Here is a 15972-nt window from a genome sequence, read left to right as displayed (position 1 = left end):
CCTGCCCACAGCCAGTGCCTTGAGAAGCAACAGTCAAAAAACAAGAGTATACAGGGGCTGGCCCCGTGGCCGAATGGTTAAGTTCGCGCGCTCCACTGCAGGCGGCCCACTGTTTTGTTGGTTCGAATCCTGGGCGCGGACATGGCACCGCTCATCAAACCACGCTGAGGCAGCGTCCCACATGCCACAACTAGAAGGACCCACAACGAAGAATATACAACTATGTACCGGGGGGCTTTGGGGAGAAAAAGGAAAAAAATAAAATCTTTAAAAAAAAAAACAGTATACAGATATACTTAAAACAGAAATCTTATTCTTGTGGAAAGGCAAATGAGCACAATTACATACATCTTATGGGAGAACCCTGAATAATAACTGTCTGAAACTGCACTCTTGTAGCATTATTTAGAAGCCTACCATGCAAATTTTGAAAGGCAATTTCCAGAATTCTTTACAATTAAATAGAAATTCTGGCTAGAAGTAATAGAGTAGAAAGCACAATGAAGCGAGCAAGGTCAAGGTCAATTTTTTAAATTCCTTGGAAGGTAAAGGAAGATACTAGAAGATTTAATAGAACCTTGTACTATAGATTTGACCAAATTTGCTTAAAGTCAACCTGAGGCAACCAGGCTGAAAAAATGCCCTTATCAAATTATAAATTTAAATGTTCCCCAAAGACATACGTGGGCCACCACCTGAAAGACTATTAACCCAGTTCTTTACCATATAGTTTGTTCTAAAATATTAATATAAATGATGTAACTACACTATTAGTCTTTGGACTGTTTGTATATCCGTGAAGACATTAATTTGTAAAATCCTTGATGGTTTAAAAAACTGAGAATTGGGGCCGGCCTGGTGGCACAGTGGTAAAGTGCGCACGTTCTGCTTCGGCGGGCTGGGGTTCGCCGGTTCGGATCCCGGGTGAGGACATGGCACCGCTTGGCACACCATGCTGTGGCAGGCGTCCCACGTATAAAGAAGAGGAAGATGGGCATGGATGTTAGCTCAGGGCCAGTCTTCCTCAGCAAAAAGAGGAGGATTGGCAGCAGTTAGCTCAGGGCTAATCTTCCTCAAAATAAAATAAAATAAAATAAAAAACTGAGAATTTTTCAACAATATGTGATTTTTTTTTCACAGTATGGTGTTATTATGGGGGCTTGGGAGTGGGATTATGCATAGTCAGATAAGCTAGGCAGCCTTTAGGAACAGGGCTGAAGTATACCCTGAATGTTCTATCAGCCACTATATTACTTCCCTAGAATTCCTTACCTTAAAGAGTTTGTCTCTGGATTCTCAATGTGTTCAGTGGAGTGGTAACATTTTGGAGGAAGTATAAAATTGAACCATAAAAACAAAAAACTCATTTTTTCAGACATATTTATAAAGACATCAAAAGTGACTTTGCTCTGTGACCCAGATGGGCTAGATTTATCCAGGGAAAGTGACAAGACATTTCAAAATCAGGTTGATATGGTTTTTTCCCTCATAGAAATATAAAAGTACACCCTACACCACCACTCCTACCTCCCACTGGTATCTAAAAGATTATTTTTTTGCAGTGTCTAGCATAAATCACTTGTTTACTCATGGCCCCACTCGTTGATTCATCCGTAGAAGCAGAGGCAGCCTGCCAGATTATTGGGTGCTTTGGAGCAGTGACAGATGGGAACAAGCAAGGAAGGAGGGGGGAAGAGCCTGAGGTTGCTTGTTCCCCCGACTCCCCACCTCTTTTTGCAGCCATATATGTGTTTCTCAGCCCACTTGATCCTTCCTATCACAACAAAGGAGAAGTTCCCAAAGTTGACCTATTAACAGTTATTTTTCTAAGGATGAACTCTCAGTCAAGACAAAATTCTATATATAGTTTTACTGCAATTTGCTACAGTGAAAATGCAGCTTGAGAGTTAGACGTAAAGAGTTAATTATGGGGAGTTGTGGGCTGTATAAGACTCTTAGTTTATTTATATGGAATTAAAATAAAGAACACCGTTATCAACATCCTGTCAGATTAACTACCCTCTGAGTAGCAGAAGACTAATGAGTAAATCAGAGAGACTGATTCTACCACATGGCACAAGCAGTATGTCCTCTCAACAAGAAGATAAGCATATTGAAATTTCCACTAGTAGAAGCTCAGAAACATTGTACAGGTCACTTCTTGAAAAGTCATCAAGGCCTCATTTCTTAGTAATTCCTGTAGCTAGTAGAGCAGTAAAATTTTTCTTTTTGCATCTACATTTTGAGTCTGGGCTCTCAAAATACTTATGATACAAAAGAGAGAAGAAAAATTGCTTAGAACATTGAACATAGAATGCATCATCAGAAAATTCAGCCTAGTTTCCAGAAATGGATAGGTCTGATTTATCTTACACATTAATGTGTTAGAAAACATTTTTTTCTCCTAATGGGACGTAATTTTTTTTTTTTTTTTTGAGGAAGATTAGCCCTGAACTAACTACTGCCAATCCTCCTCTTTTTGCTGAGGAAGACTGGCCCTGAGTTAACATCGGTGCCCATCTTCCTCTGCTTTACATGTGGGACGCCTACCACAGCATGGCTTGCCAAGCTGTGCCATGTCCACACCCGGGATCCTAACCGGCGAACCCTGGGCCGCTGAGAAGCAGAACGTGCGAACTTAACCACTGCGCCACGGGGCTGGCCCCCATGATGGAAAGTAATTTTAAAACACTGTGGGGGCCGGTCCTGTGCCCGAGTGGTCAAGTTCGTGCACGCTCTCCGCTTTGGTGGCCCAGGGTTTCACTGGTTTGAATCCTGGGCACGGACATGGCACCGCTCATCAGGCCATGCTGAGGTGCCATCCCACATAGCACAACCAGAGTCACTCACAACTAGAATATACAACTATATACTGGGGAGCTTTGAGGAGAAGAAGAAGAAGAAAAAAACACTGTTTTCATATTAAAACCAAAATATCTACTGTGGAGCAGCAGGAAGAATGAGGGTGAATTTTTAAGATCAGTATGAGATTCTAAGGAAATATTTACATTTGGAGAGCTTCAAGCTATTCCTTGTACTCTGCTGCAGAAGATGTTTCTGTGGGAAAGTTTTTGAGAAACATGGTTTAAATATGGGATAAGATTAAGTTGATTAAGACAATGAAAATACAAGAGGAATTAGAGTAATTAAAACACACTTAGTTCCCACCTCTTCCATGATCCCTCAGGCTCACCTGGGCTCAGAGCTGGCTGTAGCTTGCTCTGAATTGCTTCAATGCCTGCATGTATCCACAGCCTTGATATACCGGGCTAAGCTACAGTAGACACTTGACCAAGGGTCACAGTCATGTTATTTAGAGACTTTGTAGCATGGCAAAGAGTTCCTTACAGCAACACAATGGCCTGGCTTCAAAAAGGATCCACAGGCTGGTTTTTTGCACTCTGGCACAATTTATTCACTTCCTGGTAGCCATCACTCTGATTTCTCACCAAAAGTACTGTCAGTCTATCCATCATTTCATCGGGTACTGGGAACTGGTGATAGAGATTGTGGTGTCAACTGCCCAGCTAAAGAAGCTCTCCCCTCCCACTTTTTCAGCCAGGTATGTGCACTTCACCTCTCACCACCTGTATCACATTTCCCCGATCGTAGGCCCTCATGTACAGGGCCATACCTTCTTCCCGCAGAAGCCTGATAACCTCTCCATACTGAGTGCCCCTTCTGAGGCCTGGAGACTGATGCAGAGTCCAATAGGGCTCTCCTTAGGTCAGCCGTGGTTCTTGTGGACTATCTAAAAGGCATTGCTGCAAGGAGTTGCCTCAGCTGAACATGTCCTTCCTTTCCCCCACAGACATAACCAGTGCGGTGCAGTCCAAGCGAAGAAAGTCCAAGTAAACAAGCTGGACAGCGACTTGATACTTGTAAATGTGTGTGAATTTTACAAAGAGCAATTTTGAGCTGTGACTTTTTAAAATCCATTTCTGTACAGTTAGTCATTTTAACAATGTGGCCCTTTTCCTAGTCCCTGCAACCTGTTTCGTAAAGTGCAATGGGGAAAGCAGAGTTGTTGAACCCCCTTGGTGTTGCAAGATGAAGTTCAAGGTTTCTAAAATGTTACCATGTATTGAGAGGAGCTAATGCGATTATGTTATTAGTTTTCACATTTCCTAAGCAGCCTAGAGTACAGGGTGAGCATTTTTAGATCTTCTAATGATGTATTGTGCTGTGGAAGTACTGTGTGTGAATAGCAGTAGTGGGAGCAAAAGGAATCTTCTCATTTGGAAATGTTGTAAATAATTTTATTATATAGTGTTTTGGATGTATTTGTTGTAGAAATGGACCAGTGAATAAAGAGAATCTAAGGGTTTGTACAATGTGAAATACTGAATGTGTTAAATAAATGTCTTTGTCCTAGAACATAAACGTTATGTTATTGGTAAGGGATCATTGGGTGAGCAAGCTTGCTCTTTGGACCATAAATGAATAGGAACAGCCTTCTTTGTGAATTAGAATCCCGTCTTGTCCTCATTGCACCTGAGATGCACCTGGCAAGTTGAGAAAAATGCACGTTTGTTCACTCAACTCATTCTTGGCTTTAAAGAAACTAGCCCTTTTCAGCAGTCTACTGGGCACTTTGGTATACATTAGTCAAATTTCTTTTGCTGCAGATAACAGAATCAACTTAGAGAGGATCAAAGGCCACCCAGGATTTTCTAGGGACTGGAAGCCATCAGCAACCCAAATAGCACTTTTTTTCCACCTCATATTTCTGCTTCTCCATGCATGTGATGGGTTGCTCCAAAACAACTGTGTTTACACCTCCATTCAGGAGATAAGCCCAGACTGACCAGCAAGATTCTTTGTAACAGCATCAAGAATCTAGCCCAGTTTAAGTCAGCTTTCTACCTTCAGTCCAGTTCTGTGGTTAGAGGGGGTAGTTCCCAAATAGAAGCGGTCATTTTGTGTTCTGTACTTCAGAGATGTCCACTATATTCCACTCTTTGGCTGCCCTGTTTCTCATCTGCATCAGGCTTAAGGGTGACTTCTCATCAACATGACCAGGTTTTTTCCCTTTCCTGGCTCAGTTCTTACCTAAAAATTTGTAGTCTCCAAACCAGCTGCTTCTGCCCCTACTCCCCTCCCGAAACTTCAGGGGACTCCAACATTTGGGGCCCTGTCTTTGTCTGGGCCTCAGCTTTCTGCAGCGTCTCCTACAGCTAGATATATACTCCATCCCTTCCCCTGCAGTGACTCTGCCCTTGCCATAACCCAATGCGTGAGACAAAAAGGATGAGTCAGTGATTCTGTCATGCTCTTATTCTCATCTCTATTTCAACTGTCTTAGTGTACATATGTCTTATAAGGATCCTCTGAAAGTAGTTATTTATGAGTCAGACCCAACATTGTCTGCCTTTGTTCCCAGCAAGCTTATCTACCCTTTTCCTTCCCTGTATGACACACACAACCAGAACCAAAGCCAGCCTAATAATACTACCCTATGCCAGTACTATGCTTGACATTGCAGCATGCTTCTACTTCAGCTCTACTCAAACAGAAAGCATAATGTGCTTTAAATAGATTTTTATTTTTCTTTATATTAATTTTTTTCTCCCATAGAGGATAACATTACAGTTTAACAATCAGAATCCTGTTACACACATACACAGGCATGCCACATGACCAAGTCGAGGTGGTTGTGTCCTTGAGTCTGTTGACATGTCACAACACGGTCACCCAGAGTCTCCTCATTTCAGCCAATCTCAACACAAAACACCCAAGAGGGATGCACTCAACTTGTTGGTTCCATTTGGAACTACGTGGCAGGGCAAGAGGGAAAATATAAGGGGCTAAGGTATGTCTGCATTCAGTTCCCTCACATAAAGCCACATGGATCTGAGGAGGCATCCAAGAGCTCTGGTGGGGTCCTCGTTTCACCTAAGACATTATGGGTCAGAACAAATTCATCAGGGTTCCAGGTGGGGGCTGGGGAGCAGGCATACTCCAGAACAGCAGCAAACTGCATTCATACACACGTGTTACCCTGCTGGGGCCAGACTGGCAAAGGCTGAAAAGTGACACCCAGCTTGAAGAGAGCACTCAGACAGATTGGGGAATTACTCTAAGTTGCCCTTTGATGTAATTGGGACTCTTTCTAGAAACAGGAGTCCCTCTGACATACTCAGTTTTGGCAAAGTGCTGGTAGTATTGACATTAACTAATACTCACAAACTGGAACAGACTTCTCCAGGGTCTCTGAAAACATCAGTCAAGACAGACTCTCTAACCCCCTCCTGTCTAAGGTTGCATAGGACTTTGTGAATTCTGGTTCCCTCATGTATTCAAGTTCTGTGGTTTAAAAAAATATATCCTGAAGCATGCTCAAGGTGAAAGGCACATACACAGTCAGTACAGTATGACAAGTTCTGATGCTTCAGGAGTCAGACTAGCAGGAGACTGAGTAGTGTTGGTTCTTAGAAATCTATACACAATTAAAATACTGCCACACTCAATGCTACAGAATCTATAGGAAAGTACAAAAACATGAGCCTTGCAACTAGCCTGGTGATGACATTGGAGGGTTCTAGAACTACAGGAGACTCCAGAAATATGGGTAAGGGAGAGGCCCTTTGAAATTTGAGCCAAATGCACTATGTCTCACTCTTCCCGCACCAGAAGGATCCTGGGCACTGCCCAGGACTGAGCCTAGGCCCAAGCTGGCAGTAAAGGAATAGGCAGGAAGAATTGGAGGGAGTTTCAGTTCTTGGAAGTGCTGAAGACCTTAAGCTGGCTGTGAAACGACCAAGGGTTGGCTGGAAGAATAAAAGTGACTAGGTCCTAGCTGAAGGAGAACCTTGGGGAGAGGAGCAAGGTTGTCAGCTACTGGGACCCTAGTGGACTGGTGTGGGGACTTTGATCTGCTTTTAGTGTAAATTTGGCTTACTCCCTTGCATAGGAGACTCCAACAGGGCTTCCTCTGTCCCCATCCCAGTATTCATGGGGCTACCCCCTGCCTTGCCCACACACCCCACATGAGGCTTGGGGCTCTAGGGTCAGGGAAGGCAGCTGGAAACCTGGAATTGGGGTGGGGGGAAGACTTATGTTAGTATGTAACAGGAAATCTTAAAAGTTTCAAGGAAGAAGAGCACACACTAGAAAAGGACTGTTAGAAAGAGGAAAAGGGAAGCAACTCGGGGCATCCCAAGAGGCTGTTGCTGGTGTCTGAGCCCAAAATTCAGTCTCACCATGAGAAGGGGAAAGCTGGCTGCCCCGACCCCTCTGTCTCACCCAGGGATTCGGGTTCCCTTCTCCAAGTACTTACTGGAGGGGGAGGGGAGGGGAACCATAGGGCACCCATTTCTCCCACAGCGTAGAAAGGAAGAGAGCCCTGAGGGAGAAAATGAGCAGAGGCCCCTGAAGGCCCTGAACCTGGATAAGGACTATTTGGGGATTGGGACAGTGGGGCTCCTGGCCTCCTACCCAAGAATGTTTATTAGCCGTCCTGGGCAGGGTGTGAAATACAAGGCTAGAGCAAGATGAAGACTGAGCTGTCAGTCTTGGGATGGCTTCACCTCCACAGCATCATTCCTCTGCATTCTTACTCTGGGGTGTGCACTTCCCCTGCCTAGAAGCCCTCTGACCTGCATCTCTCCTAAGCTAGTTCTAGCACCTTGGGCATGTGAACAGATGGCCAGGATGGCAGGGCCTTGCCCAGCCTCTACTCCTGTGGTGACATGTTGTGGATGGGGCAGCAAGATACTAACTAAGCCCTTCAGACTCAAGGGCCTGCAGAGGGTTGGATTTCAGGAAGAGATTTGGGAGGTGGAATTATAGGAAAGGGAAGTGGGGGTAAACTCTAGGCTTCAGCCTGAGAGCAGAGTTTGGCCTCTCTGAGCAAGCACAGTGCCAGCTCCCATGGTGCCCTGCTCCTTATAGCTTCTCAACCTGTCTGTCCTGTCTACCTCTCCAGTAGGCTGTCTCTTTCCCTTGATTCCCTCCACCTTCTCCCTCTAGCTCACATCTCACAGACCTCTTCCACGTACATCACCTTTTCATGCCTAAGCAACTCCAAGGAGCCCAGCCCCCAGGGGAGAGGGAAGGGGGAGACTAAGGGCAGAACCCTTTAGTTTCAGTGTCTCTCCTCCCCGCCCCCCCCCCCATTTGGGAGGGAATTACTGGGAATGAATAATAAGGGAGAAGGAATGAGTGTAGTGCCAAACATGAGATAGGGTGTGGCTCGTAAAGTGGGAGTTGAAGGTAGGGAATGAGCCAGATCTGGGACTGGAAGAAAGACTGAGAATCAGGAGTGGGCCAGAGGTAGAGGACTAGGGGACAAGGATGAAGGGGAATGTCAGGGCAGAGGGCGGGATGCGGGACGCGGACCAGAGAAGGAAGAATGGAGTGTCGGGGTAGGGGAAATGGAGGATTAGATGCTGGGCATGGCGGCCAGAGGAGGAAGGGTGAAAGACAGGGGGGGATTCAGAGGCAGATTAGAGGATCAGAGGTGGGGACATTGAGGGAGAGGGGGGCTATCACCCCACCTCACACACTTAAGAAAGAGGAAGGTTGTGATGTCCAGCCTGAGGCGGGCCTCGGGCGCCCCTCGAGCAGCGCACTGGCTGCGGCGGAGGGGCCCGACAGGGGTCAGGCGTCGGCGAGGGGGCTGTGGTGCGGCCAGCGGACGCTCAGTAGTTGAACTGGCGCTGGCACGGCTGGTAGACGAAGCTGCCCTGGTGCTTGGGGCGGCGCGGGCGGCTCTCGCGGGCGCGGTTCTGCCGTTGCACCACCTTGGCGCTCAGCGCGTGGCGCTCGGCACGCTGCCGGGCCCTCTGCAGCCGCCGCGCCTGGCCCCCCTTCTCCAGCAGCGCAGCCCGCTCCGGCAGAGGGGCGGCGGCGTGGTGCAGGGCTCGGGGCTCTCGGCGGGCAGGCGCCAACTCCCTGCGGGGACAAAGCAGGGCTCGGTCAGAGCCAGACAGTCGGAGGGCGGAGAAGAGCACTGGAGCCTCCCACCCTGTCCCCGCACCCTCCCCTGGAGCAGTGCCAGTCTCTATTCATAGCGCGCCGGCCCTTCCTCCTAGCCCTGGCCACAGGTAAGCCAGACCCCAGGGAAGCCTCCGCTCCTCTTGCCTTTTGTACAAGCCTCTAGAAACCCGACCCCCTCGACGCTCTGGCTTCCTTCCTCCAGCCTCCAAACCCATCCCAAGCCTCTCAACTGCCTCTCCCCCAAACCCCGCCCAGCCACGAAGCCACGCCTCTCAGTAGCTCAGAGCCCCGCCCCAGTCCCCCGCTCCCAGCCTTGTCCCTGGCCATAGGCCCGCCCTTTGCCACTAAGAGACGCCCCTGAGGGTCCCGCCCCCTCGGTGCGGGGCAGGACCCGCGCCTCCGAGATACGCCTCTCTAGGCCTCCAGGCTCCGCCCCCGGCCGGCTCACCCATCGCTAAGGTCACCGTCAGGCAGGGCAGCGTCGGGGTGCGGGGAAGGGGGCCCGGGCTCCAGCACTATGGTGCTGCCGGTGACGTAAACGGACATGCTGGGGTGCTCGATGAGGAGGTCCTCCAGGGGGCTGCTCTGGAGGCGGGCGGGCCCAAGTCCGGGCCCCTCTGCAGTAAAACAGGCGGGAGGGGTAACAAACCAGCTCTCGTCCATCAAGGAGGGCGCGGGCGGAGGGCGGCCTGCGGGGGCAGGGGCGGCCCCAGGGCTGGGTGGAGCCGCGTAGCTGTCTATGGAGTGCGGGAGGGGGAGCCATATGGAGGAGGGGGTGCAGCGGGGAGGGACACACACACACCGGACACAGGGGGGCGGGGAGAGAAAGAGTATCGTTAGTCAGACCCGCTGCTCTGCCCGCTGCGCCCAAGGGGCACCCACAGGCCAGGAGTCTCGACCTGCTTCCCGAGGGTACGTGAAGTGTGGGTCCCAACACTGTGCCGCCCAGAGATCCCCCGGCTTGCATGGGATGGGACGCTGTTACCCCACCTCCAGTGTCACTGCCTCAGCCCCAGATTGCCCAGTAGGCCTGAGGGAACTCCCCAATCCCCAAGCAGCTCCCTTCCCCTTTGCTGCTCGGCCACCTGCCCTTACTTCACAGACCCAGGAGTCAGAGTCCTGGCCCCTGACTCAGGCCTCACCCGGCAAGTCAATGATGAGCCAGCCATCCACTTCATCCTCCTCGGAGACGAAGGCTCCGGGGCAGTCAGGGTCCTCAGTGGGCTGGGGGTTGCTGAAGAAAAGGCTAGTGAGGCGCTGGAACATGGTGGGGAAGTGAAGCGGCCTCAGGGGGGCGCCCGATGGCAGTGCAGAAACCTGGGAGGTGTAGAGAGTAGTCAGGGCCACCACTGACTGAAGTTTACCCCCACTCCTGACTTCCGGATACCCCCCCAGCCCCCAGAGCAGTGACAAGAGTACAGCAGGAACATGTGGGGACGCTTTGCCACCTATGCACTTTCTGGTAGCTAAGCCTGCCCTCAGGCTTTTCTGTTTTCTATGTGGCCTTAGGAAGTTATTTAACTTATCTGTGCTTTAGTTTTCTCGTCTGTCAAATGGCAATGATAATGGTACCCTCCTCTAGGTCCTTATAAGAATTAAATAAGCTAAACACAAAGTGCTTAGAATAGTACCTGGACTCAGAGTAAGAAGTCAGTAAACTAATCAACTAGTTATTAATATTATTCCATGCTCTAGGGACATGGAAGGAGTGATATATATGACCAGACTCTGTCAGGGAAGGTTTCCAGAGGATTGGGCATCCAAGCTGGACCTTGAAGGGTAAATAGGAGTTATCCAAGCAAGAAAGAAATTGCCCAATATTGTGATTATTTATCATCATTATCATAATACAGTGAACATTCATGTGCCAGGTACTATACTAAGCGCTTTACCTATATTACCCCATGTAATCCTCACAACAACTCTAGGAAGTGAGTATAATTATTATCTCTCTTTTACAGATAAAGAAACTGAGTCTCAGAGAGGTAAGGTAACTTGCCCAAAGTCTCACAGCTAGTAAGATACAGAGGTAGGATTTGAACCCATGCAGTCAGATTCTAGAGGCAGCAGCCATAACCACTATAATCCATAGCTGGATGTCTGTCTGGATTAGGCATTTTTAACCTGGTGGCGAGAGGCCATTGTCCCTGTGTATTGTTATGCGAAGAAGGACCATGGTTTTCATCATGATTTCCTAAACAGCAGTCCTTGACCCCAGAGATTAAGAACCACTACTCAAGCCTGGGTGGTTTGAAAAGTGCTGCCTAGCAGAAATCCCACGGAACTGCTACCGTCTCACCATGTGATCGCAAAACCCTCAGTCATGTCTGTCAGACAAAGTTCAAAGATCCTATTCCCACAGGCCTTTCCCCCTCTGCCCCCCTAGTCGTAAACTCCTGCTCAAGGGCAGCATCCCTGGCTGGGAGGAGGATCAGGTTGCCTGGCCCCAGGGAGACAGCAGGTCAGTGGGAGGTGATGAGGGAGGGAGGGAGCTATCAGACCCTAGGAGCCCTTAAGGATGAGCACTGAGGGTTGGACCAGGACTTAAACCCTCAATCAGCCCTTCCCTGGGTGAAGATGAGGAAGGAGACCCCCTGCTCCATGGAGACACTAAGAAGGTGGCTCTCGATCTGCCCCTCTCCCCACCTCACAGCCTAGCGCAGGACTAGACCTGGGCTAGGAGCTCCTGGCCAGACCCCCTGGATGTCCCTAAAGCTTGGCCCTCCACATCTGTCCCCTGAAGATGATTGACAGTTTTGCTACTGAGCCCCTTGTCACCTTCCTCTAGGGATGTTTCCAGCCTTCCTATAGAACTCCTGGGGGGCTTGTCCACACTTCCATTCCCTGGAGGCATTCTACTCTTAATGCTAACCCACCTCAGGTATTTCTATGCTCATTGCTACCTCTCTCATTCCCTGGGAATGTTTTCACACTTGACACAGAATCACCTAACCTCCATACCCTGAGAGTATTTCCACATTTGCAGACCCACAGTGGACTCCAGAAGGAAGCGCTCCCAGGGTGCTGGCCCTGGTGGCAGATCTACAGGGATTAGGGAAGTTTGGGCCACCCCCAACTAGTGCCTGCCCAGCACATGCCACACATCCCAACCCATCTGTAGCCACAGGAGTTAGTGACTCAGTTACCAAAAATCCAGCAAGCTTGGCCTCTCCTGAAGGAAGGGAAGTTTGAGGACTTGTTGAGGCACAGCCTCCTTCCACGGACCTACTACTTCATTGAGAAGATGAAAGGGAAGTCAAGAGCTGTTTTCAGGGACCATGATATTCACCCGGCCCACTTTACAACTTCAGATCAGAGGATATAAGTCTGTCCAAAGACAAACAGCTAGATGGTGGCAGAGCAGGCCTAGCCCCAGGTCACTGAGAATCCAGTCCTGAGTGTACACAGTCAGGAAAGCCTCAGCAAACAATCCCCCAAAATATAATGATGCAGGGGAGATAAGGAGGTCAGACAGCAATCAGACCTTGACCAAGTTACTGCCCCCCCCACAGAGCCCCTCTGCCCACCCCTTTTATAAAGGGTCTGGGGTTCCTGGCACCAAGATTCATAATGCACTTACCAGAGTACCCACTGTGTGCCAGAGCCTCTCCGGGCCTCCTCAAATTACAGATTGAGGTAAGGGAGGCTCAGTGGGGGGAAGCTTCCTGCCTGAGGTCACACAGCAAGTCATCGACAGAGCCAGGAGTAACAGCAGCACCAGCCAGCCAGCGCGCGCCTGCCCACTCATGACCACTGGGGGAGCCTCTCAGATTTTCTTTCCCAGCCCTGCCAGCTTCCTGGTTCTCACATTCCCAGCTCTGCTCCAGGGAGAACCATTCCCTTTAATAACTACAGCAGCCGTGCCCGGAATAGCACTTGAGCCCCAAGCCACCACTACCTCAACCCATCCTTGAGCAAAACCCAGGCTGGGATGGGGCTCCTCGTCTAGCCTCTGGGCCCATCCACTGGGGAAGTCAGAAGCTCTCTTTCTCCTACTCCTTCTCTGGGCCCTCTGTGAGCAGAGAGAGGGGCAGCACAAGCCTTGTAAACACCATCACTAGGCCAGTTCAGTCCTTCCTAGCTGACAACCCTGGGGGTCAGGGAGGTGATGAACAGCCAAACAGAAGGGAACTTGTACCTCCCACCCCACTCCTACATCAGCCCTGGAGACACCCTGATGCAACCAATGACTCACCTTCCTGTGGTCAAAACAGCTGGGAGGCAGCAATTTTATTGGGCTCTGGGACTCCAAGGTACAGAGTTAGGATCAGGGCCACAAAAGGGGACCCAGTCTCCAGACCTGGAAAAAGATCCAGGAGTGAGGAGACCTACCAGCCCTATCAAATTTGGATGATGTTGAGCCCAAAGTAGAGTCCCCAGTGGACAAGGATTTGTAACTTGTTACTAGTGTTGAGCTCCTAGTAGGTATGTGCCTGTGGCTAATGCATCTGTCACTCACTCAGTAGTTATAACTCTAATTGGATGCATGACCTCGAGTAAGCCACTTCTCTCTGGGCCTCAGTTTCCCCTTCCATGAAATGAGGTCTAAGACTCCTCCTTTTGGGGCTGGGAGTGATATTAGCTAAGGCGCTGCACACATGTCAGGGATTAGGAGGATGTTATTATGTTAGTCCCGGCGGTGCAGAGCCGGGAGCCCGAGGAAGGGGATTCCACCACCATCTGGCGCTCCCCCAAAGACCCCGGAGCTGAAGCTCCAAGCCGCCCCTGAACTCGGGACAACCCCCTCAACCTAGACCCAGCAGCGCCGTCCGAACCCCTCTCAAGTCGCAAGGAGAAACCAGGGGATCAGAGACCTGCCCCAACCGCTGAAGTAGCCAAGGAAACTGCCAAGGCCCCTCCAGTCCCGCTGCCTTTCAGCGTCCCTCACCCACGGGCCCAGCCCCGACCCAGCGCCCACCGGGTCACCGGAGGACAAGCGACCCGAGCGGGGAGGGGGGAAGGAAGGCGGTGCCGGCCTTGGTGACGTCTCAATGTCATATGCAAATAGGGATACGTCATGGTCTACCGGCGTGCGGCAGCCAATCGGGAGACCCGAACGCAGCCTCGGCGGCCGCCGGCAAAAACAGACAAAGACCCTGGAGCAGGGGGCGCGGGGCGTGTCCCGGGGCGCGGGGAGCCCCCCCGCCCCGGCCGGAGCTGCTCCGGACTCACCTGGGGGCGAGGGCGAGGGCGGGGCGGCGGGAAGGGTGGCGCTGAGGTAGTTGTGCGGCGGAGCGTCCCAGGATCGGCGGCTGATCACAGGCCGGGGCGCATCGCGGGGGCTGGGCGGGGAGGCGGCGGGGCTGCGGGCCGGACGCTCCGGGCTGCTGCGCTCGCCCGCCGGGCTTTGAGTCTGTGCAGCGGCTGCTGCTGGGCTCACTGCACAAATTGGAACGTTCAAACAGCTGATTGTGACGTCACAAAGGGGCCCGCCCGCCCTGCGTCACCGGCCGGCGGAGCGGCGGCCAATCCCAGGTTGCGGATCCCCCCTCCCTGCCCCATCCACGGTTCGCCGGCTAGTGGCTCCTGCCCCGGAGCCCGGCTCCGAGCCTCCGGGGACCGCCGCGAGAGGCGACTGCTGGGAGCTTGGACCCCCTGCCCCAGGGCGACCCCCAGACCTCTCAGTGAGGAGCGTCCCCACTCCTTCCCACGGGATCCCCATCTTCCTGCACTCCCTCCACATATCCCAGCTCCCTCACCTCTCCCACTGTCCCCCCATATCCTTTCACCGTCATCCTATATCCAAGTACCCCAGTCTGTACCCTTTTCTCAACTCCACACCACGTCCACGCACCTCCTTTCTCCCTGCTCTCTCTCCTTTTTCTCTCTCACCTCCTCACCCCCCAATACGTTCTCTGCTTTCCCACCCTATTTTTCCTTAGCTAGGCAGACTTGAGAGGTGAGCGACATCCCTTTTTCCTGGTTCCGCGGGAGCACCTGGATATGTAGAGTTGGTTAGGCTGACGGGAAATTTTGCAGAGTAGGACGTGGAGAGGAATTGCTTTGGGCTGAATAAACATTGACCTAGAGACCGTTCTGTACTGGAATATTTACACACCTTATTTGATCCACGTTGCTACCGGGGCTGGACAGAAAAGTGACAGGACAGGGATCAATTATTAGTCTCGATTTTCACACGGGGAAACTGAGGATCACAAATCTCACTGTTAGTATGTGGATTCATATTCAATAATGCATTCAACATTTATTGAGTACCTACTATTGCCGCAGCCAGACCACTAACGGACATTTATTGAACAGTTACCCAGTACCAGACACTGTGCTATAGCACTTTATATGTGGTTGGTTTTTTTTTTTTTAAAGATTGGCACCTGAGCTAACATGTGTTGCCAATCTTCCTTTTTTTCTCTTCTTCTTCTTCTTCTTCCCAAAGCCCCCAGTACATAGTTGTATATTCTAGTTCTAGGTCCTTCTGGTTGTGCTATGTGGGACGCCACCTCAGCATGGCCTGACAAGCGGTGCTGTGCCGGTGCTCAGGATCCAAACCAGCGAAACCCCAGTCTGCCCAAGTGGTGTGCACCAACTTAACCACTCAGCCACAGGCCGGCCCCATGTTTTATGTGTCTTGATCTTCACAACAACCCCCAAAAGTGAGTATTATCCCCATTTTCCAGTTAAGGAAACAGACTCAGAGAGCCTAAGTGACTTCCTAATGTCACAAAGCTATAGTAAATGGCAGAGCCAGGATTTGAACCCGTAGCTCCTGGCCCCAGCCCTCTCTACTCTACATGCACCAGATTGCCTAAATCCCAGAGTGCTTCAGCACCCCCAGGGGGACCTGGGCCCAGTCCTGACTGCCCCAAACTTGCTATGTGACCTCAAGAAAGTCGTCTTACCTCTCTGGGCCTCAATTTCCTTTTCTGTCAAACTTAACATATCCAAGCTTCCTTCTAGAGCTTCTTTCAAACACTCTGCTGTCAGGATTCTGCCAATCCCATGCTCTAAACCCCCAGCTCCCCCAGTGGCCTGGGAAATGCCCAGGGAGAGGCCACAAATATACATCCTCAGAAT

The 15972-nt window shown here is 50.6% G+C and overlaps 2 protein-coding genes across 12 annotated transcripts in view; one reads left to right on the top strand and one right to left on the bottom strand.

The window, feature by feature from the left end:
* NCOA6 (nuclear receptor coactivator 6) overlaps positions 1 to 4381 on the top strand; it is a 103889-nt gene extending 99508 nt beyond the window's left edge. For all 9 annotated transcript variants that reach the window (XM_070485827.1, XM_044747870.2, XM_044747873.2 and 6 more), the window contains one exon: positions 3812 to 4381. In XM_070485827.1, the coding sequence (XP_070341928.1) occupies positions 3812 to 3855 (44 nt within the window). In that variant the 3' untranslated portion in view covers positions 3856 to 4381. The remainder of the gene's footprint in view (positions 1 to 3811) is intronic.
* Positions 4382 to 5526: 1145 nt separating this feature from the next.
* TP53INP2 (tumor protein p53 inducible nuclear protein 2) overlaps positions 5527 to 15972 on the bottom strand; it is a 28945-nt gene continuing 18499 nt past the window's right edge. For 2 of the 3 annotated variants that reach the window (XM_070485835.1, XM_070485834.1), the window contains exons 3-6: positions 14113 to 14319; positions 10083 to 10257; positions 9389 to 9677; positions 5527 to 8895 (exon numbers count right to left, since the gene is read on the bottom strand). In XM_070485835.1, the coding sequence (XP_070341936.1) occupies positions 8643 to 8895; positions 9389 to 9677; positions 10083 to 10206 (666 nt within the window). In that variant the 5' untranslated portion in view covers positions 10207 to 10257; positions 14113 to 14319 and the 3' untranslated portion in view covers positions 5527 to 8642. Of the gene's footprint in view, positions 8896 to 9388; positions 9678 to 10082; positions 10258 to 13135; positions 13241 to 14112; positions 14320 to 15972 lie in introns of all 3 variants that reach the window. The other variant, XM_014831474.3, reaches the window with a different exon arrangement.

The sequence above is a fragment of the Equus asinus genome, chromosome 15 (assembly GCF_041296235.1).
Source record: "Equus asinus isolate D_3611 breed Donkey chromosome 15, EquAss-T2T_v2, whole genome shotgun sequence".
NCBI classification, from domain to species: domain Eukaryota; kingdom Metazoa; phylum Chordata; class Mammalia; order Perissodactyla; family Equidae; genus Equus; species Equus asinus.
The sequence above is the reverse complement of the archived record's forward strand: the minus strand, read 5'-3'. Positions and strand labels throughout refer to the sequence as shown.